Source organism: Sylvia atricapilla, chromosome 8, assembly GCF_009819655.1.
Source record: "Sylvia atricapilla isolate bSylAtr1 chromosome 8, bSylAtr1.pri, whole genome shotgun sequence".
In the NCBI taxonomy this organism is placed as follows: Eukaryota; Metazoa; Chordata; class Aves; order Passeriformes; family Sylviidae; genus Sylvia; species Sylvia atricapilla.
The window spans coordinates 29175797-29198171 of NC_089147.1; the positions used below are offsets into that span (position 1 = coordinate 29175797).

Sequence of the window (22375 nt, forward strand, 5' to 3'; positions counted from 1 at the left end):
AATAAGTAACAGAATAAAGCTTATTATATTTTAAATTTCTAACTCCATAGAAGATGTCTGACTATAGTAGGGCAATTTACATGAATTAAATTAGCAAATCTAACATCCTAGAGGAAGTATGTAGCAGCCAGGGACTAAAACTCTTCTTGTTCTTAGAAACACTCCATTCATATGAGGCCTGCCAGTTCAAAACAAGGAGAAAGAAAACCAAAATGCTTCCAGTATCAGCTAAAAGTTACATGGGTTTCACTGAAATAAGACGGCTTGGTCACATTAAATACTGAAGAGTAGAAAAAAAGGAGCTAAAAATCCAAATCCTACCAACTTCAAAATAAACTTCCTGACCAAGACTAAAGCATACCCAACTGAAGTATTTCAGCTTTTGTTACATGCAGCAATTCATTCTTTTGAAAAGCAGTCACCCCATCACCCAGGTTTGAAGGTATATTCTTATTTAACCAAAGAAGTTGTGTTGTCCCAGGCTTAACCCGTTAAATAGGACATCTCCTTGGCAGACCTTTCTCTCCGAAAAACCTAAGGAAATTCACACAGAAAATCCATTTCTGGTAGCGCAGCACTATAACCAAAACTCACTACTTCTCATCTCCAACACACAGCATCTCAGATCTTCAGGCGCCTGTTTTCTCCCCAACCTAGGCAGCAGCCGTTCCATTTCCTAAAAAAGACCTTGCAGAAATACACCATGAGATCATACAATTGAGACTGCTAAATACATATAAATGAACCCTCTGCAAATGGTTCGAGTGATCTTAGTCATTTCTTCTTAATATCTAATCTGAAACTTTGCATCTTCTGATGTAATGCTCTTGCACTGCCAGAGAACACTTGAAGTATCCCCCAGCTTTCTCCCTCTCTCACTGTTTGTTACCAGTAACAGCAGGTGACATAAAGTTATCACATATATTTACTTACTTTCACAGTCTTGCACATGAACAGCAGCATAACTTCATTTGCATTTCAGGCTACTGGAAGGAGTACAGCTCGCACATATTTTTGGGCGTACGCTTAGTCCAAGTTGGCTTTACCAATTTCGGCTTGAAAGCAGCATTTGTTTTCACATGTTTTAAATGAGAGTACATACGAAGTTAGTGAGCATACAAGCCTGCCAAGCCAACACCTTTTCTCAGTCAGTTTTCCAAGTGCAACTACTTAATGTAGGTCTCCCACACTTAATTAACACTTTCTTTTCAACCCTGTGACAGAAAGGTTAACTACAGATAGAACTAATAAGATCCTGTGTGGCAAGTAATTTAGGTAATTCCTAAACTGACTACATCCACGCTGACACCAACAATACTGCAAACACAAAGAAATGTCATATTAACACTTACACCAGCATGGACAAAAGAGGAAGGAGAAAGACCATCACCTTCTAACTGGCAAACCTTAAAGGGAAAATATTCAAAATCATTACCGACAATGGTAGGAGCTGCAGAAAGCAAGGAGTCTCTGTAGCTTTGCACAAAAAAGCTCAAACAACAGGATCAGTGAAAGGTTTGCAGATAAAGAGCTGTGTGGTTCGAGGAGTCACCTCCACCTGCATCACACAGGTTTAGTCATTCGCCTGCTATTCTGGCTACCTGTCAGTTCCATTTGTGCTTCACAGCTTGTCCTCAACCCTTGATAAAAATCAAAGCTGATTTCTGTCATTCCAATGCCCACAACAGGAAACATACACAGCGCCCGTCTGTCAGCGCAGCAACACTGCGAGGAGCTGGAGCTGGCAGGTGGAGGGACAAATTGACAAAGGTTTAGAATCACAGCGGAGACAATCAGAAAATTTTCTCTTCCTGTGATGTTTACATGCGAATGACACATATTTCAACACTCCAGTAAAGCTCACCTCCAGTCACCTGCACACCAGAGCCACACAACAAAGTATTCTGACACTATGGACTACGTAAAGCACAGCACAAGGTCTCAGTGGCCCGAAAAAAAGTTATGTTTTGCATTCATTATTTTGCTGCTTGCTGAATTAAAAGTGGTTTACTCAGCTGCGCACATAGTTCAGCACACCAAAGCCACTGCATCAGCTAAAGATGTCGGTTTTCCAGACAGCCTACAGGTTGCCATTAAAGTCTAACACCTCTCGTCTCTTTATCCAAGATGTCAAAACCAGACAGTTTCAGATTTAAGGAAAATACTTCCTTTTTATAGATTAAAATAGGATGAAAAGGTAAGATGATCAGTCCCTAGAGACAGCATCAGAACTTTAACGCACAAGCGTTTTTTCCAATTTGTTTACAAACAATACACCTACCAGGGGTTCAGAAAGATGCTGTGCCTTTCTAACAGGCAGAGAGAAAATGTCTGACTGACAAGGCGCCTGAGCCCCTTTCAACATTAGAAGGCACTCCGCCGCTACCTAATTAAGGCACATTCTCTTCTCGTAAAGTATTAACAAAGCACACATTTCCCCGACTAGCACTATATTTGTCATCCTTGAATAAATTACTTCTGTATTGTATTTCATGCACTCTTCCGGCCCACATCCTGCTAGACACTGAACGCTTACTACTAGGAGCAGATGAGAGGTATGCCTAGGCAAGCACCATTTCTTGGCTAGATGTATTGACAATGGAAAAGCTGAGTATCAATAAAACAGACATCATGCTCACAGTGAAGTATCCCCTGTGAAAAAATCAGATGACATGAGAGTGTGTACATGCAGGTGGGATTGCTCTCTCTTAAAACATCTCCACCTGCGCTGGGAAAGTATCAGACTCACCTTTAACAGGTCTTTAGCAAGTTACCTACTCTGCATGCAGGCCATGACCATCACAACAAGTAACAAACCCTTTAGCCACGGAATTAGCAAAAATCCCTCCTATTTAAACTTCTAACTCTCAAGCTCATAGAGAGGAACAGAACAACATTTTCGTAGTATTTTGATATGCACTTTACTGAGGATTCCTGGCTAACAGCATGGCATAAAATGGTGCTAAACTCCAAGTTATCCTCACAGTGCTCATAAACCAGGAGCTGCGCTCTTGGCGGGACAGAGTGCTGCGCTACTCGCATTATTTTTAAGAGTCTTATTTAACTGAGTTTTCAAATAACTTGAAATCCCACAGCTAACAAAACGCTACGAACAAACCAGACACTTCCTCATGACCAAGGCGCTATTCCTGCAGCTCGCCGCTTTCTGCACGGTGGCTGAAGAGGTGACGGCTGAAGAGATAATCCGTAATCTCCGCAGATTACTGAAACTCCGGGGAAATCTCTACTTTGAGAAAGTTCGGGGGAACGCGGAGCATCGCCCTTCCCGCGGCCGGCCCCCGCCCGCGGCGCCGCCGCTCGGACAGCGGGCATGGCGGGCCGCCTCCTCCCCGCGGGGAGCCGGGCGGCCACGCGGGTCCGGGCGGGGGAACGGCCTCGGCTCCGCGCCGGTTCCGCCGCCGCTGCCCTCCCGGTGCCGGAGGGGGCGCGAAGGGCGCGGGGCGACCCCACCTGTGCGCGTCCCCCCGCGGCCCCCCGGCCGGGCCGCGGTGACAGCCGGGCCCCCGCCCGCGGTGGCTCGTCCCGGCGCGGCGGGAGGCGGCCGGGGGGGAGGCCGCGGCCGGGGCCGGGCCCGCCCTGCGCGGACAGCCCCGCGGCGGGGACACCCCCGCTCCCCGCCCGCCGGGCCCGGCGCGGCGCCGCCCGCACTCACGATGGTGACGCTGGCCTTGCGCAGGTCGCGGTTCTCCTCCTGCAGCGCCTTGCACTTGAGCTTGTAGGTCTCCAGCTCGATCTTCAGCACCTTGTTCTCCTGCTGCAGCGAGGCCAGGCGGTTCGTCAGCTCCTCCAGCCGGAACGGCGAGATCACGATCCCGCCCGCCTTGCCGCCCCCCGCGGAGCCGCCGCCGCCGCCCGCCGCGCCGCAGCCGGGCCCCGCGCCCGGGCCGCCCCCCGACAGCGGCCCCGCGGTGCCGCCGCTGCCGCCGCCGCCGTCGGTGTCGCTCTCGCTGGCGCTGTCCGCCATCGCCCCGCGCGCGCCGCCGCCGCCGCCGCCCGAGCAGGGGGCGGGCCCGCCGCGCGCCGGCGCCGAGACGGCCCGGCCACCGCCCACAGCGCCGCCTGGCGGCCAGCGCCGGCACCGCGCCAGCCCGACACACCGGGATGTGCCGGGAGCGGGGATCCGGGACACGCCGGGAATGGGAGCCCGGGACACGCCGGGAATGGGAATGGGAGCCCGGGACACACCGGGATGTGCCGGGAGCGGGGATCCGGGACACGCCGGGATGTGCCGGGAGCGGGGATCCGGGACACGCCGGGATGTGCCGGGAGCGGGGATCCGGGACACGCCGGGAATGGGAGCCCGGGACACGCCGGGATGTGCCGGGAGAGGGGATCCGGGACACGCCGGGAATGGGAGCCCGGGACACGCCGGGAATGGGTGCCCGGGACACACCGGGAATGGGAACCCGGGACACACCGGGATGTGCCGGGAGCGGGGATCCGGGACACGCCGGGATGTGCCGGGAGCGGGGATCCGGGACACGCCGGGATGTGCCGGGAGAGGGGATCCGGGACACGCCGGGAATGGGAGCCCGGGACACACCGGGATGTGCCGGGAGCCGGGATCCGGGACACGCCGGGATGTGCCGGGAGCGGGGATCCGGGACACGCCGGGATGTGCCGGGAGAGGGGATCCGGGACACGCCGGGATGTGCCGGGAGCGGGGATCCGGGACACGCCGGGAATGGGAGCCCGGGACACACCGGGACCGGCACCGGGATGTGCCGGGAGCGGGGATCCGGGACACACCGGGCCCGGGATGTGGCGGGACCGGGAATTCGGGACACACAGAACCCGGGACCGGGATGTGCCGGGAGAGTAGACCCGGGACACACCGGGACCGGGACCGATGGATATGCCCGAGGGTGCTCCCTACACACCGAATCCTGGACCTGGGATGTGCCCGGCGGGTCTCTGTTGCACACCAGCCCGGTGTCGGGATGTGCCCGGTCGGGACGTGCCCGGGGGGACACCGGGACACCCGCGGGAAAGAGCCCGTTTGCGGGGTTCATCTCACTGTATCCAAACCCTATGGGAGGAAGCCCTGGGGTGCCCCACAGCGCTGTGCGGGAGCCCAGGGCTTCGCTACCCAATGACCCAAACCTGGTTTTGTTCAAGAATTTTTGTACTGAAGTGGCTTTCCGGCGCCCACAGCGCTGCCCTGGCTGTCCCCCCGCTCCCTGGGGCAGCTGGCAGCCCCTCGGGGCTGGACACCACAGGCAGAAGGAGCAGAAGGGACCCTCGGGGTCCGGGATAACAGCCAGCCCTGCTCCCCTCACGGCACACTGACCAACTGCTCGTCAATTAAACCTCCGTACAACAGCAAAACCGCTTCGAGTTAACATTTATGGACACTCATCTCTCATTGCTGATAATGTATTTCCTGATTAGTAGGTGCATTCGTTTCTTTCCTTTTTGGGTTTTGGGGTGGTTTTTTTAATATTTCTTTGCAGAGTAGCAGCAAGCTATAGCAGAGAATATGTGCCATGCATTCTATGGCAAAACATGGTCCATATTGCTCCTGGATAAATTAGTCACCAAGACTGTATAATTGGTTTCTCAATTATTTATGAAGGGGTCTTTTAACAACAGTAATTCTTCCATTAGTGGCAAGTAAGGATTTCATTATCTCTAACGGCACTACCTTTTTGTTCCATGCCATAGTAAATTTCAAATTTTACTCTTTTTAATGGCTATAATATATGAAGGAATTCCATCTCTGTAAAGTAATTATTCTTTTCGCACTGCCTGGGAATATAAGTGCAGGTCGTTTTATTTTTGGTCTCTTAATCACAAGAAAAGCAGTAAAAGGGCTGTTCCTAGTTCGGAGCTTTGGGAACTGTTTCCTCTGATCTCTGTCCGTGTGTCTGTCCCTGGCATGTGACACTGCTCCAGACAGGGCTCAGAATGGAGGGGGAGGCAAGCGGGAATCCCCATCCACACCAGCAAGGACCAACAGCTCTTCCTCAGCCCCATCAGGAGGGACCAGTTCCGGGCTTTCCAGGCTAGAAAAGGTCCTGCATCACCTACCCAGCTCTGTGGAAACTGAGGCGCACTCCTGTATCCCATTACCTCCATACTGAACCATAAAGACCTTATAATGTAATAAAGCTACCAAGCAAACTTCAGCACCACCCAGGGAGCTGCTGCCCCTCAGCTGGATTTCCCATCTCTGGCCTTAGTTACGGTGGGATTTTCCCCAAAACATAAGGAGCATTGTCCTCAAGAGGTGCTGCCATAGATGCACAGAGCAGTTGATGATGTCCAGGAGGCCTCTTGAGAGCTTTTCAGTGCTGTCCTAAAATGCCCCTGCAGCATCCCCTGGGTCAGCAGGGGCAGACAAGCCTGACCACCTGGGGTGGCTGCCAGCTCCTCTGCCCTGCAGCCATTCCCAGGCTGAGCCTTTGCAGCAGCATGAGCTGTGGGATAAAAACCTTGAGGGATTAAAATAGGATTCAAAATATAGCGAGCGCTGTTTTGGACAGGTAGTGGTATTTCACCAGAATTGCTTTCAAATGGGTCTGCTGGTGTTTGGGAAAGTGGCTGGGCACCGTTGGGTCATGAGGAAACGTTATTTTGTGCATGTCCTCCAGAGCACAGGCAATAGCTGGAAGGCCAGTTTGTCTCTGTGCACATGCACATGTGCTCCTCAAATCAACCTAATTTCTAAACTTGCAGGTTTATACCTTAATGTTCTTCCTCCGTCCACCTGCCCAGGTTTGATCAGCCAGTTATCTCCATTGCTTTCAACAGGACTGCTCACATTTGAGTGTCTTGCTGAATCAAGGCCTAAATATTTTGAAAGCCTGAATCAGCAAAACACATCAGCATCTGCTCCAGGCTAATCTTACCCAGCAAGCCCCACGGCATACTTAACCTTAAGCCACTCTTCAGACCTATCAATGTTAATCTTAAGTGCTTTGCTGATTTGGAGCGCTATAATTTTCCAGAGGACATGTCCTCTCTGCTCCTTCAGACACCAAAATTAGCCTGAAAACAGACAGGGAGGTGCAGGCAATATCCTCAACCCAGCAACTGGGCTGGACTGGCTCAGCCAGGGGCTGCATCCCTGGGATCACACCAGGCAGCTGCCTTCAGCAGAGCGTTTTTAGAGTGGTGCAGACAGCAGCTACTGAGAGGAGGGATCCTGAGGCAAGAGGGGGGCTTTTCCCCGGCCGCTTTCACTGTCCCTCTCTCTCTGCTGGGCTGACATCAGAGGTCTCACTCCCAGCCAGCACGCCGACTTTCATAACAGTGAATTAGAACTTGGCACTTCTGTAGCTCTCTCTAGTTCAAAGCCATGCTGAAACATTATCTAATTAATTCACACAATAGCCCTGGAAGGCAAGAAAGGGAGGTAGGAAGCTGAGTTACTTGCCCAGTGACAAACACTGAGTCAGTGCAGGAGTGGGAGGAAAACTCAAGGGCCGTGGATGTTTAGATCTCAGATGGCATCCTTCTTGTCGCAACACTATTTCAGTCACTTGAAAAATAGCACCTGTATATTTAATTACAATTACAGCCTAGTTGGCTCCTAATTAATAGATTAAACAGGGAAAGAAAATGTTATCCTAATTAGCACCCCCAAAAAATTAACCATCACCTGCTTTTTCACATCTGTAGGATGTTAACCAAACCAATTAAAAATACAAGTGTGTGGCATAAGCAAAATTATACCCCTTTTGAAGACACATACAGCAGAGTCTGGCCCACTAACAGGGCTGCTCAGGTGCCACTGGTCCTGGTCCCCGCTGCAGGCAGCAGGGGCTTGGCATCACAGGAAAAGCCACCACAACCAGCCTGCCACCACCTGCAGGACGAGGTCCCCACTCTCCTTGGCTCAATATCTTTTCATTGCATAAAAAATAAATGCAGAACTGTAAGGGCGAAAGAAAAGGTTCTTGTTGAAATAAAGAATATGAAAATGTAACCAGCAGCCTTACAGTAGGAGAGCAGACCAACCAAGAAGAAGAAATAACAAAACAGAAACTATTATTACAGAAGGTAATGGGCAACTGGAAACAGTGTTCCATAAACTCACATCAACAGTAGAAATATTGTATAAAATACATTTCTAGGTGTGAGGGGTTAGAAGATGTATGTTCAGAGATTTGACATAATCCTTACTGTAATTCTAGAGGTCCATTAATCAGCTGGAAGACCTTATATCAGAATACAATTTCATTTAAAAATTCAGTCGTTATAGACTGAAGAGGAAAAGGCCAACTGAAGCTAATTAACCCAAAGAAAAAAGTCTGCATAGTACTCAGAGTACCTGACTGAGATGGGGGGGTGATGGGGGAAAAAGGGAAGTGGAAAGACAAAGTTGTAGGAAAATGCAATTAATGAGAAATACTGCTATGAAAATAAACTGAAGCAGCATTGAAAAAAATATGACCTGTACATAAGGGGATATTAAAAGGGGGAAATGGATGGCATATGTGGAGAGGTTGTAAGACAGGAGAAATCTTGGTTTGAAAGATATTTGTATTAGCAAAGGAAACCCAAGTCGCTACTATTGTGGATTGAGGCATCTATTGATGCAAGTTAAAACATGTTTTCTAACGAGCAATTCAGATGAAAATTATGTCAAGCCGCTTTGCTTTTCTGACCAGCAATTATTTAATCAGAAAGCTGTATTAGGAAAGAAGTCTTTTAGCAGGATAGAGTATGTGACTATGAAAATGTGCTGTGTGGTAGCCAACCAGTAGCTAATGCATCTTCAGCTCTGGGGCTTTGCTTCTCTATCCCTGTTCTCCCCAGGGAATTTTTTTCAGAGTTCATACTAGGTTGGTTCTGTTGGTCTGGCCATGTCATAATGATATCCAGCCCCTGGAAGCCTTCCAAGGACGTTGGTGAACAGGGGATTGCTGTACTTTGCTGTTTTATAGCCCAAATAGCTCTCAATAATTGAACATTAGCGTGGTGGGAAAAGTACCAACAAAACTTTTATGATAAATTTTCACCATCCTCCAGGACTTAAGGTCAAATAAATACAGACATGCACAATTTGCATGCTGTTTTTAGCATCAGCAGTTATGAAATATGTGGCACATACATACATTTTCCTTGAGCAGCTCATTTTTCTGTCCTTCACTAACCTTTTTCTCTCCCAGTAATGGACTATTTTTTATGTCAAGCACTTCGTAGCGAGCTCAGTCTAAAGGGTCCACATCTCCATCAGAAAACTGCTGTACTTTCAACCAAGCAAGAATATTTTCTTGTGCACTATGAGACAATGTTTTCCCTCCCTGACTCACTCCGGGGTTAGAAGCAAGCTGAGCCAGGAGCTCCTCCTCCAGCCCCAGTTGGGTGGGATCTGCCCTGAAAACAGAGGTCCTATTTGCATTCCCCTCTTCCTGCGCCTTGGCAATCCCCACACATGACCCCAAGGCCAAGGCTGCAGTGGGTCAGCAGCAGCTTTTTCGTACATCATGCAGGTGGCTAGGACAACAACCAAGCCCCTTGCCAGTCCCCTGCCCAGCATTCCTGCCCCAGCCTCAGCCCGGCAAGTCCCAGCCCTCTGGACTGCACCCTCTCCCTAGGGAGAGGGCTGGCAGGAGCACAAGGGCTGCCCCAAAGCTCTCATGCTGCCCCAAAGCTCTCATGCTGCCCCAAAGCTCTCATGCTGCCCCTGCAGAGCCCTCCAACCGTGCAGGGCTGGCACAGCTCCTCCAGGCCAAGCTGCTTGTGCTGAGTTTGTATAAAAATTCGATAAAATCGCCACTGATGGACTTCATGGAGTTTCATCAAATGTTATTGACTTGGTCTTGCTCAAAGAAGCCTGTTATAAACTCTTTCTCTAGAGGGCATGAGTAGGGTTTTTAGGAGTATGTGCCCACAGCCCAGGCTGCACTGGGCTGCCCAATAGACCACCTCAATTTCCTGCACACTGTCTGCTACAGACAAAGCCTGTGTTAAACAACCCCCCAGGAAATTAGCATTAATTAGCAGGGTGCTGCAATCCTGCAAGTGACTGCCACTTATCCCACTAATGTTGGCTCCACACTATGGGAGCTCTTAGAATTTCTGACATTAAAATTATTTCTGGCCACAAATAAAATGTAATTGATATTCTTTCAGAAATGGAAAAAGGATGGTAGGATACTCTGCAGCATTATTCATTAGTGCTAAATCAAATATCAAAGGATGAAAATAACACTGTATTTAGCAATCAAGTTTATTTTAATAGATGCAATCAGAGTCCCATGACTTACAATTTTGCCTCTAAGAGAAATGTTCTCACTGAGGGAAAAAAAAAAAAAAAAAAAAAAGAGAGAGACAGAAGTGCACATTTAGGTAGGGTCCTCACTCACTCCAGAGCTGTCTGTGCTGTTTGCTATTTCTGGCAAGATTTCTGTTTTCCTTCTACAAATGACCATTTACACTTCAACACTTTTTCCCAAATATCCTGAGCTACTGTTGGAACCACTCAGTGCAAAACAAAACCAACACCCAGAAAATCCTGTTTGTGCAGCGTTTAACGTGAAATTTTAAACTCTGTGGATATAGCCGGAGAGTTCCTGCTCTCTGCTGTCCCTGTGTTTAATGGGAAGCAGCCTGTGACCCAGGTGCCCGAGCAGCAGCTGGGCACTGGCAGCTGCCCGCGGTGGGGCTGTCCTGCTGGGCACGTTCGGTGCTGGCACAGGACAGACATCTGCCGTGGTCACAGCCCGCTCGGGACAGGCTAGAGTAGCTCCAGGAGCATCCTCGGAGCCCCCAGCCCAGCCGGCAGCCACTCACGTGTGCTGTCACAGCCGAGAGCCGCTCCCCGGGCTCGGAGCTGCCACATGGATCACCCGAGCGGCAGGAGAGCTGTGGAGACTCACCTACACACCTCACCTGCACGGGCAGCCTCGCCTCTCCGGCTGCACAAAGAGCGCTTCTGCCTGCCAGAGCTGCCACTCCAGCTACAGCCACAGCTTTTTTCCACACCAGCACCAGGCACCGACAGGGAACTAGGCAGAGATGAGTCAAACAAAACGTTTCCTTGTGGATGCTGTTAGAGATTGAAGCGAGGCTCTTCTACAGTACAGCTCCTGTCTTCCCGCTGGTTGTCACCACAGCTTCCAACTGTGCAATCATGATATAATTTTATATATATACATCTCACAGCATTTACTGAAAACACTCATTCAGCTGGTCTGGATACTTGAGGGGAGGGAGGAGGCGTCTGGATGACGAGGTTTGCAGGATGATCACTGCTGTCGGACTGTGAGCTGCACGAAGGCAAACTTGTGCTCCTCTGGTGTGGCGTTTGTCCTCCAAACTTTGGCATAAGGACCTGAACCACCAGCATTGTACCAGCAGTATCCTGACCTACGTAAAACATACATTGCAACACAGACTGGCTGCTCAAATGATGAAAACTTCATTTACTGTCACTGCTTCAAAAGCCAGTGGCCCTAAATAACTCAGAGATACTCACAAACCAACCTGTTACATTCTCCAAGTGCTGCTCATCAGAGTCAGGAGAGCTTTGCTGACTGACCTCAGGTGAGGACCAGGTCCTGTGGGGATCCCCAGATAACAACAAGCAGACTGAGTTGGATCTGTAGCAGAGGTGTCTCCTCAGGTGCCAAAGCTGGGGTGAAATTCCTCATCTTCATGCTGCCTTAAAAGCCAGTTAAAACCAGTATCTGAGTAATAAACTGTATTTACTGCACCTGAGCAGAAGCCTGCAGTTCAGAGCAGTGTGTGTACTGATGCTGCCTACAAATCCTCGTTTTGGCCACAGTGCTCTATCACCCATAATATACAGGAAGCGCACGCAACATACCGGGGATGCACATTGTAATGTCCTCATGGGCTGTGGGTCTGTTATTGATCTGACTAATACTGAGGAAAAAAATTGCTTTCGGTAGTGCTTTTCCCGGTTCTTGGCAAGGCAAAACAATTTACAGGAGGTCCAGAGCTCACATGTGTTGGAGAAATACCCCTTTCCCCACATCTCAGACCCAGGGAGTGGGTTTTCCTTAGCTTTGCTGGGCATGTGCTGCTGGCTGCTGCGTTTCCCTCCTGCTGCCCTGACCTGGGGAGAGCCTGCCAAGTGATGGCCTGTCACACTGGGAAGATGAAGAGGTGGATCAGACAAAAGAAACAGAGAGGAAAAGCAGCTGAAAGCCAGGAGCAGATAAATGCTGGCCTTGCGAAGCCTTACATCTGTAGGGACAAGAACACTGCCAAATACACATTATCCAAGAGTTTTAACACAATTTATTTTATGCTTAAATAATCAACTAGATCATCCAGTGTTTGTTGTTTTCATACATATGTAATTAGAGCTATTATCAATGAATGCTGTTTCCATATGAATATAATCAACAAATTAAAGTATTTCACCAAAAACAAAATAAAAATGCCCTTTAAAACACAGCAGCCTTAACAACCTAATATTACACTGCTAGGATGATTACAGATGATTGGCTTACTGAAAGATTCTACATCTTATAGCCAGTACACAATACAGTAATAATTTTACAGCGTGCTGCCAGTCTATTAGCTAATAATTTCTCTTCAGTTCATTTAAAAATATCCCAAACTTGTGCTCCTTAGAGCACCAACCCACTTCTAAAGCTGCAAGCATTACCCCCATTATAAAGCAAGAACAGATAGCACCCCCCTCCCCATAATGCAACTACTGTATATGTTATGGGTCTTAGGTCATTTCATTGAAAAATTGGCAACAGCAACAAATATTAGATGAAGGGCTTTGTGTTTACAGATAAAATCTTATTTTTCATGTTGCGGTATAGTGTTTGCAAAACTGGAAAAGATTTAATCAAAATAAGGTGAAACACATGCATCAAAATATTAGTACTCTGAAGAAAAATTTTCACAGAACTACAGAATTCCTCATTTTGGGAATCATTTAAATTTGCAGCAGATTTTAAAGATTTTTTTAAAATCAAGCTAGCGATTTTGCATATACAAACATTATAATTGCTAATATACAAGAATCTGTGAAGATACACCCAGAATATCCCTGTAGGTGCAGCCATTTGAGACACCTAGCCTGCTCGATGCATTTGCAATATTCTGTTTGTGATTGAAAAGGCAGTGCCTTATCAACATTTATTCTATTTTGTTAGAATTTATACAGTGTTATTTATTTACAGCAAAACTATTGATGTTTAAAAAAGAAACAAATAGTGTTTTATACCCTGACAGTTTGGGTCCAAGAAAAATAAGGCGAGCTGTTGTGGATTTTAGTATTTTTAGTGTCTTTCCGTGGTTTAACCAGTTTGTCTTCGCACATCCTCTCTGGCCACAGGAATTTATTTCTTTTGAGATGACATCAAACTGCTTGAGAGAAGCTGTTAACAGCATGGCATCTTGTATATACACTGCATTGGTAACTGTGCACCCTCCAATCCTGTGAATGAACGTGAATTTCCATGCTCTGTAAATTGGCTCATGCTAAATTAATTTTTTTTGTCTGGGATTTTTTTTCTTGGTTTTTTTTTTTTTTCTTTTTGCATAAAAACCATGCGGTTAATGTGGGGAAGCAGCAAACACACGCACACTTGTATAGGTGAATGTTTAATTCCTGTTGTTTTTTCTTCCGTGACTGTCCCTCTAGAATACTGGCAGTAAAAGCACACTGTGGAGAGAAAACAGAGAACAAATAATTTCAGAAATCTCTTGTTAGAATCAGTTGCATGCCTTTCCCTGACTAAACAGAAATGTAACTGGCACGATGGAATTCTGCAATAAGCTAAATCACACCATTTCTAGGTAGACAATGACATTAGCTGAGCTCCAGCATGAGGGAAAAATGCAGCTGCAGATGTCCACACTGCTCGTGAACTGATTTACAAGCATGTCTGCAGCACACTGCATTTCATCACCCCGGACATGGCACCAGCTCATCTGATCCAATGAAGACAAGGAATAGGTTCTTTTGTTGTGGAAGGAACAGCATCATGTCCAGACAGAGAGAGCTGCTGCTGCCACAGCACGTTCTTCTTCATTGTGCGCAAGCATCCCCACACTGATGGAAAACCTGCTCTCCTTGCACATCCACCTCTGCCAGTTGCTCAGGGAACATGACTGGCAGAGCCAGGAATGCAGTGCCCAGCCTTTAGGAGGCTTGGTGAAGGACAAAAGCGAGGACAAGGAGCAGCCTCATCCATCTCCCTCCGGCCTGGCTTGTCTGAGCAGCACGGAGGAGAGACAATCCAGCTCCTGCCCTGTCACCCCTCAAACCAGAGCCATGCACGTAAGGGCAGCAAGTGTGTGACACTGGTTGTACAACAGCAGTGTCTCGCAGCAGAGAGGGCAGGAAGCAGAAACACAAGCACAGCAGTGAGCAGGAGCTGGGAGCCCCACGGCTCTCCAGCACCCGGGCACGGGGCAGCCTGCTCGGGAGCGCGGCTGGCACGGACATGCCTGGTTACTAATCAGGTCACAGGTCCACACGCATTCCCCAGGAGTGCTCGCAGTCTCCTTCTGCACTAAAGCAATCTGTCCTTGCCCGCATCTACAGTTGTCATAAATCTGTCCTGCTGCTAAGAGCCGCCTGTTCCCACTGCAGCAGTCACGCCAGCTCACACCGTGCTGTCCTGCAGAACTGCACGCAAGAGCTCTTGGCTTCTCCTTTCAACCTGTGCTGCACACTGGGCTTCTCTGCAATGGGGACAGGGACATTTTCACAGCAGAACTGAGCTAACATCGTGATTTTTTTCAAACACTCCAAAGAAAAGTACCACCTCTTTTGCCTGCTCAAAAGGATTTTTTTTGTCTTTTGTGGTTACAAAATAAACAGTTTTTCTATAGGATCCCCTGCCTGTGCAAATACATCCACTTCTGCATCCAAATGAAATGTTTTTAATGGACTCTTGACCAGACTCAAAATTACTTAGTGCACATTTGGTCATGCTTATCATATCAAAGTTTGGAGCACAGAGATTCATCTTTCAGGACAAAGTTCCCCCTGGAGCAAAGGTTCATTATCTCAGGCAGACTCCCTGAGTTCCTCAGGGGCTCTACCATGGAAGACTTGCCTACTGGAAATCACAGGAGAAATGCATCAGCAGTCATGGGAGCAAATCTGGTTCTGAGGAACTCAGACTCTGGCTTCCTGAAGGTCAGACTGCTTCATACATTAGGCAAAGACTGCCTTATTTATGTAATTTTATTTTAAAATGAAATGCTTTTCCCTTATCCCGGGTGTCTTTTGCATCAAACTTGTATGCTGGCAGGCTCTTTAGCTGCGTTGCTTATGGGGTCCAATGCCCCATCTTGCCTTCAATGCCTGAATTTACACATTTCTGCTGCTTTGCCCTGGCAGATTGACAGTGGAGCAGCACAGGACCCTATGTGGGACACAATTTCATACAAGCAGTGCCACTGCTTTGGCTTGCTGCACTACCATATCCCTGAGCTCCATAAAGGGGAAAGCTGTGTTTAAAAAATCCCCTCCCTTTTCCAAACAATAAATATTTTATGATTATGTTGAGCACCAAACCATGTGAAGCTGCATTATTCTATTAGCACACATGCAAGGACTCTCAGTAAAAGCAGGAATTCAGGTGGATGCAGTAGGTGCTTGCCAGACACTGAAATCACACCAGTCACCTCACAGAGCTTGCTCCTTGGAGCTTTATCCCATAAATTCCTCAGCTAGATCCCACACACTGAATGCTGTTTGTCTAAATGGCTCTACCCACGTGCACAGAGCACCTGTATGGCCAGAGGGCTTTGGGGTACCTTAGACTGCATCAGTCAGAAGGATCTGGTGACTCAAGAGAGACTCTGCTTCTGCCTGTCCTTTTCCTCACTCTCTGGTCTATTTGCCAGGTCCTGCTTATTCTGTTCTTAAATCTTACAGTCAATCCTATACCATATGTACAGTAAATGACAATAAAGTCTTGCACCTCAGAAACTCTTCCTCTGTCCAGCTCCTGAAACCTAATAAGCTAAGAGAAGTTCTGAGCAGAAAAACGACATGTCCATGATAAACCTATGCACTTGGAGCCATGACTGATGGATCAGCATTGATAGACACAGATGGGCTCCTCCCATATTCACAGGCATATCTCTGTGTGACTGCAGCTCTGTCAGCAAGACAAAGCAGCCTCTGGCTTCAGGGTGTTCCATCACAACTTTACAGAGTCTGGTCTTAGTGTCTTAGTCTGTGCATTTGGGTTTAGCTTGGGAAGCCCTTATACCATCAGCTGCTGGCTTGCTACTATCCTTAAGGCTGGATCAATAAAATTCACAAGAAACAGTTGGTAGGGATTATTTGTTGGCAAATATTGAGGCACTTCATTTACAAGGACTTTGACTTGAATAACTGCTCTCAAATCACACATCTGACAGTGGAAGAAGCATTTCACTCCTAGATTTGTGTGCAGCTCCTTTACTATTTGTGTTTAAGTTTTTAGGGGTAGAAAACTCTATGGACTACAAGGACTAGGTGGTGTAAAAAAATTCCCAGAAATCTTGCACATTTCTGAGTATTGCTTTGGTTTATTTTCCAAGAAGTAAAGCTTAATTTCTGTATGTGAACACAAGGTCATTTTTTGCTCACAAGATCAAGGGCCATCTATTTGGGTCTGCAGTTGGAAAGCAAAATCTGGGTGGCAGAGGCAAGCTTTTGTGCAGCCCAGGTGCTGTTCCCCATGCTGGCAAAAGCCTTCAACAAGGGAAGAAAATTGATCACACTGACCGTTCAGTGGTTGGCTTTCAGCTTTCATGAGTAACTTTTCTTCTCCACGTGTCTGACTTCTTTCTTTGTCTTAACCTTATAAGCTTCTCCCTGCTTTAAAGGAAAAGTATAAACATTAACACAGTCTGCAGAGAGCACTCACAGTTGTAAACCAGCTCCCAAAACAGGATACACATTTCGCTGTAACAGGATAAGTAAAAAGCAGTTAAATCACATTAGCACTTCATTTCAAAGATACACACAATCTATTTATCCACTCTGCTGAGCTGCAAAAGCACAGGTCTGAAATATCATCTTCAAGTAGAAAACACAGCTCTACAATTTCAGCCTGACCCCTGGGTTGGAGTGCCCGGCTGGCAGTCAGTCCTCGGCAGAGTCCCTGCTGCCAACTGCAGCAGGAGCCAGTGCCACTGACAGGGAAAAAATCCCCTTTCCCAGCCTGGATCAGCTGAACTGGTGGGCATTCCCAACAGCAGAAGCTGTGGCTGCTCTTACGATGTTTCACAACATCTGTGCTTTAAAAGTGAGCAGGTTAGTAACGGAGCAAAGGGAAGAGGAAGAAAGCCAGCAAAAACCAGCACTGAAGCAGCACAGAAGTAAAACCAATGACAGTGACAAGCAGTGCAGGCTTCAGTATCTTTAAAACAGCAAACCCCAAATTAAAGTTCGTCTTTGCTCATTAAAAAGGAGCTCAATAATCATCTAAAAATAAATTCTCCAGTTATCACAAGCCTCACTCACATCAGAGAAAGGCATCTGTTTATGTGTGGCTATGGGCAGAATTTACCCCTCAGGTGATCTGCATTGATGTATTTGTAACTATTTGTAGTTTCCAACTAATCTAATCTGGTGCAGCAAATTGAAAATGTTTACCCCTTGCTGGGAAGGAATTTTTTTCTTCATAAACAACTAGGAAAGAGCGAATGGAAATAAATTTGTTTCCATTCTCTTATTTCTGCGACATATGTGTTCCTAGCTTTTTTCTTTTTCTTCTTTTTTTTTTTTTTTAATTGCCAGAAAATAAAGGGTATTTGTTATCTTCCTTTCTGAATCTGTTTTCACTCAGACAAGAATTTCATTAGCCCCAGTGACAGTTTTACTCCAGCAGAGACATCTGAGGGCCATGTGCTGGGGAAGAAGGCACGAGCTCCTCTGAAGCCATTTGTTTCCAGAGGCAATGCCCATTCCCCTGGGACCTCCTTGGGACAGCAGACAGCTGAGGCACAGCCTTTCCCACTCCTGCCCCTGTCACTGAAGCCCTTTCCAAGAGGGGCTGGGGTGTGCTAGCACACAATAGTCCCACTTTTCCCACTGTCAGGGTGATAAAGCTGGGCATAGTTCAGGCCTGCAGAAAGCTTTCAGTTTTGATCAGCAGGGACAAAATCCTGACTTGGTGCTTGCTTGTAAAGGATACCATTGCTTGGGTATGCTCCTGTTGACCTGAATCCTGCAAACCCTCAGTCACCAGCACCAAGGTGAGTGGGAGGCCACTGGGATCAGACTGCAGCTCATTCCTTGGGGCTGCTGGAAAGGCCACACAATCTGCCTAACAGCTGTAAGGCACAGGGGCAAAGGCTCACACGAACATGGCTCAACCTGATGGCACAAACCAGGCCCCAAACCTGCTGCCTGTTTTACAGAAACAGGCTTTGATGGCCTGTGCCAACAGAATTCTGTCAGGCCCCCTCGACACCACCCCAGCCCTGTGATCCCAATGCACAACTTGCCAATAACTGCAAGCACCGCGCTTTTTGCCAAGGCTTCTTGTTAAATGCAAACCTCCAGCCCTTTTAGCAGCACTTTCTAGCAGTCAACACAACCCTCTGCGCCTACTGTTATTTCCTGGTAGTCCCCGTGGCATTACCATTTCACCAACTTTCCTCTCATGGGGGATAACAACACGTCTTACTACCTTCCGGGTGATCTGCGGGAAGCAATACATGAAAAGTATCGATTTTTTTTTTTCCTAGATTCTAAATGGAGAAAGTATATTAAAAGAAGTTACTTGAATGCAAAGACTCAAAGCAGTGATGTAATTAATGATTACTTTTCTCGTGATGACGTTGCCTTCTTCGTCGGTAAACTGTTCCTCTGTTACAGATTCACCAGGAATGTTTTTTGCTTCCTCACCCTAAAGAACGTGTAATAAGATTAGCAATAGAGCCTATATTCTGTCAAACCCACACATATTTCCACACCAATCCAAGCAACAAGCACATGCTAGCTTCAACTTTATGTAACAGTTTGCTTTATGCCACACGAACTGTATGAAAGCCTCGTTCATTTAGCAATGCAGATACCTGTGCATTTATCCTACAAAATGTTTCCTTAAAGCCTGCAGGGAGCTTCTAGCATGCTGCTCTTATTAAACTAATGCATGTCAGGAAGCTCTCTGGGCAACAAAATTGAGTGGTCTGAGTGGTCAGTTCCTTAGCTTTTCACAGCTTCTCAGTGCCTGGCACACGCAGAAACATGGTCTAACAAGGGGAAAAATGGGACTTGAAAAGACAACTCTGCCTATGGCTTGCTAAACACAAGATCCTAAACACAAACACGGAAGACAGACAGGACTCCCCAGCACTTACAAAATGAAGGAAGTTATCTTACGTGCCCGGCACACTGCCACCGTGCCAAGGAGCCTGGGCAGCCCAGTCCACGACTTACTGAGATCAGCAGAACTCCAGCCATCACTTCTTGTAGTACCAGCAATTTATAAGACCAGTGTAAATAAATGTAAAAGCAGTTTCCTAGCTGCTATGCCAGTAGCTTAATTCCCCTTAACGGAATTACTGCTCAAATCAGAAATAAATGACATTACTTTAGAGTCTGAGCTTAGCTGGCAAACTTATGTTTGAAACTTACGTTCCAAAAGAACTTTGCTAACTTTACCTCACAAAGTCCTATTTCCAAACATGAGTGCTGAAGCAAGCACTGCTTTTGATGCTTCAAAAATATCCATTGTCTATGCTTATATCTTTCATATAAGTAAGGTAAACATAATGATAATGTAGCTGGCCTACATATGAAAAATTTCCACTTGTAAATAAGTAACACAAACACAAAAATCCTTAAAACTTTTTTTCTCCCCTTACCCTCAACCCACTATGGAAAAATTACAAATAGAGGGAGGAAGCAGAAAGCAAATAGATTGTATAAAACAAATTATAAATATACTAGTTACAAAATAATATTTGAAAGGAGACTATCACAGCTTTTGTAATGCTTCCATGTACTGAACAGCACAGGGCAAATATAGTTTCTGTTTACTGTGGTCTATACATGACACAGTTGTCTCCACATAAGCTCCTGGCACTGCTTTGTAATAAACAAATACAGTGATGCCATGTGTATTTTTTTTAAAACCATTTTCCCTACCAATGCAGCTTTTTCAAGATGTACATTGTAACACTGGGATTGTATGCTATTTCTGAGCCCTAAGCAAAACAAACCTTTCCTTTTGCTTACAGGCCATTTGTGGTCTTTTCTAGCCAAGCTTTTCCATTTTCCTCGCCTGGAGAGAATGGCAGCAGGCAGGAGCCAGGGGGGAGCACTGCAGAGCAGGGCCCCTGGCCCTGTTTGTCATTCTTCACAAGTACAGAATTTCTGCTGGTTTTGCACTGAAAGCTGTACTGAAGTCACCACCTGATAATTAGGCAATGGAACAGTTTCAGACATTTTACACATCTTTTTCCCCAGGCTTTCACACGCTGTTAGCAAACTGTACAGCCTGCTGGACTTTGGTGCTTCAGGAAGATTTGCCAAGAGAGGGACAGGCTCCACAGGCCAGGGGGATTCCACTGCACGGGGACATAAGGACAAGGCGCTGTGCCCAAGACACACCTAGCTGAGGTGCCCGGGCCAGGGAACGCTGGCGTCCCTATCAAAGCACGGCAGAAGAAACAGCTCCTGAAGCCCTCAGCTGGAGCCTGAAAAGCTCATTCCCCAGAAGGAGAAGTGTCACACCGGCCTGAGCACTGCAGCAGGGCCCGTGCAGGAGGAGGGAAGTGCGAGGTCGGTCCCTGCGGCGAGAGGGGCCTCAGCAGCAGCTGCCTGCTTCCTTTCTCACCAGCAAGGGATGGGGCCAGGGTTTGGGAACTGAAACCTTGGGGTTTTCTACTCACAAAGAGACATGAGGGGGACAGACTGATTCTGGAGACTTCACACTTTAATCAGATGCAGAGCAGATGGGGAACTAGCTGCACGGTTTCTTTCCTGGCTTCCACGTGTGGGTTCAGAGACTCTCCAGTGGGCCCCAACACAGCAGCCCAAGGAGCAGGAGGGAACCCTGGCATAGACATCCTATGGAGCACAGAGGTATGGAAAGGTTCCCTCTCATGAGTAGGATCTCCAAAGCCACTACAATAAAACCCAAGAAAACCAGAAATAAAACATGGCCAGTAGCAAAGTCACCAGACTACTCGGCACACCAACATCACTTACATGTACTGGTTCTTTTGACTCCTTTACTGCAGCTATGAGCAAGGTTATCCCTTAAAACAACCTAGTGAGAATTACTGTGTTCAGCTTCAAATGAAATGAAAAGTGTACTGCTGCACTGAAAGATGTCTCCTGAAAGAAAATGCAATTTGGAAGGTGTGGTGAATCTTGGGCTTTAATTAGCTACATGCTCCTTCAAGCACAATTTAAGGATAAATGCTGTAAATACTCAGCAGTCAGCACACACGAAATCCAGCTTTCACAATTCACTTGCTGGTGGGTAGTTAAACAAATTGCAGGAGGGCTCACAACTGGCAGGAGGTAGATCTGATTTACTGACTTCTCTAATCCTGTGCAGTTATAAAGATGGATATTTGCTATGAAAAAAAACTCCTACTTCACTGGCAGTTTTAGTTGTAAGAGCTCAAACCAGCATTGGGTTAGAATGGCACATTAGATGACCTTGTCAACAAAAGCTGTTTTTAAACACAAAGCTGGTGCATCTGCGTCACAGCTAAAGAATAAAATTCTTTCTGCTGCATCATACTTATGTGGGCTTCATTTTACCCTTGACCAGTCAAAATCACTGTCACAATACCAAAAGCTTTAGAAAGGCAGGGAGAAAACTTAATACCGTGATTACTGGAAGCCCAGTTATATCCCTGGGACTAAAGCATACAAAGGCTGCAGTCTGCAAGCCTCAGCCCCAGAACATGCCAGGAAGCTTTGCAAAGCAGAGTGCTTTAATGTCACCCTGCTCGCTGGAGTGTAGTCCTGCCAAAAGCAGCTGGTATCCTCTCTCTGTTGCTCTCCAGTGCAGGAGAAGCAAAGAGCAGTTTCCTCAAAGTCTTCTGCCAGCTCCACTGATTTTCTTAACAGTTATTTGCAGATTATGGGTGTTCCCAGGGACCTTCAGATAAATGGAGTTATACAGTCAGTGCTGCAGTGCTGTGCCAAAGTTCACTGTAGATTTGTCAGAGCTCTGGTTTTCTTTCATGTTTGTTTTGCTACTAGAGGGATAATAGTCCCTTTTATTCCTCCCATACATCTAGTGTTGTTGTAACAGTGGAGAAAAAAGGTGCAGCTGGATGCGTCTTACCCACACGGATAAAAAGGAATTTCAAAGCAGGCGGAAATACACAAGATGGAAAGATCCTAAATGTTTAATTTTGCCAAAGACCAGAGGCAATGCCGCAATGGGAACAGAAGCTGCACAGAGCACTCAGACCTCTTCCCTCACTAGCC

General features: G+C 47.2%; 2 protein-coding genes across 3 annotated transcripts in view; both read right to left on the minus strand.

The window, feature by feature from the left end:
• The window catches only part of CCDC6 (coiled-coil domain containing 6), a 48871-nt gene extending 44867 nt beyond the window's left edge, over positions 1 to 4004 (minus strand). For both annotated transcript variants that reach the window (XM_066324234.1, XM_066324235.1), the window contains exon 1: positions 3674 to 4004. In XM_066324234.1, the coding sequence (XP_066180331.1) occupies positions 3674 to 3985 (312 nt within the window). In that variant the 5' untranslated portion in view covers positions 3986 to 4004. The remainder of the gene's footprint in view (positions 1 to 3673) is intronic.
• Positions 4005 to 13137: 9133 nt separating this feature from the next.
• Positions 13138 to 22375, minus strand: part of ANK3 (ankyrin 3) — a 196558-nt gene continuing 187320 nt past the window's right edge. Inside the window, 4 exon segments of the mRNA XM_066324236.1 lie at positions 13138 to 13624; positions 16694 to 16786; positions 18558 to 18617; positions 18741 to 18824. Coding sequence (XP_066180333.1) covers positions 16718 to 16786; positions 18558 to 18617; positions 18741 to 18824 — 213 coding nt within the window. The 3' untranslated portion in view covers positions 13138 to 13624; positions 16694 to 16717.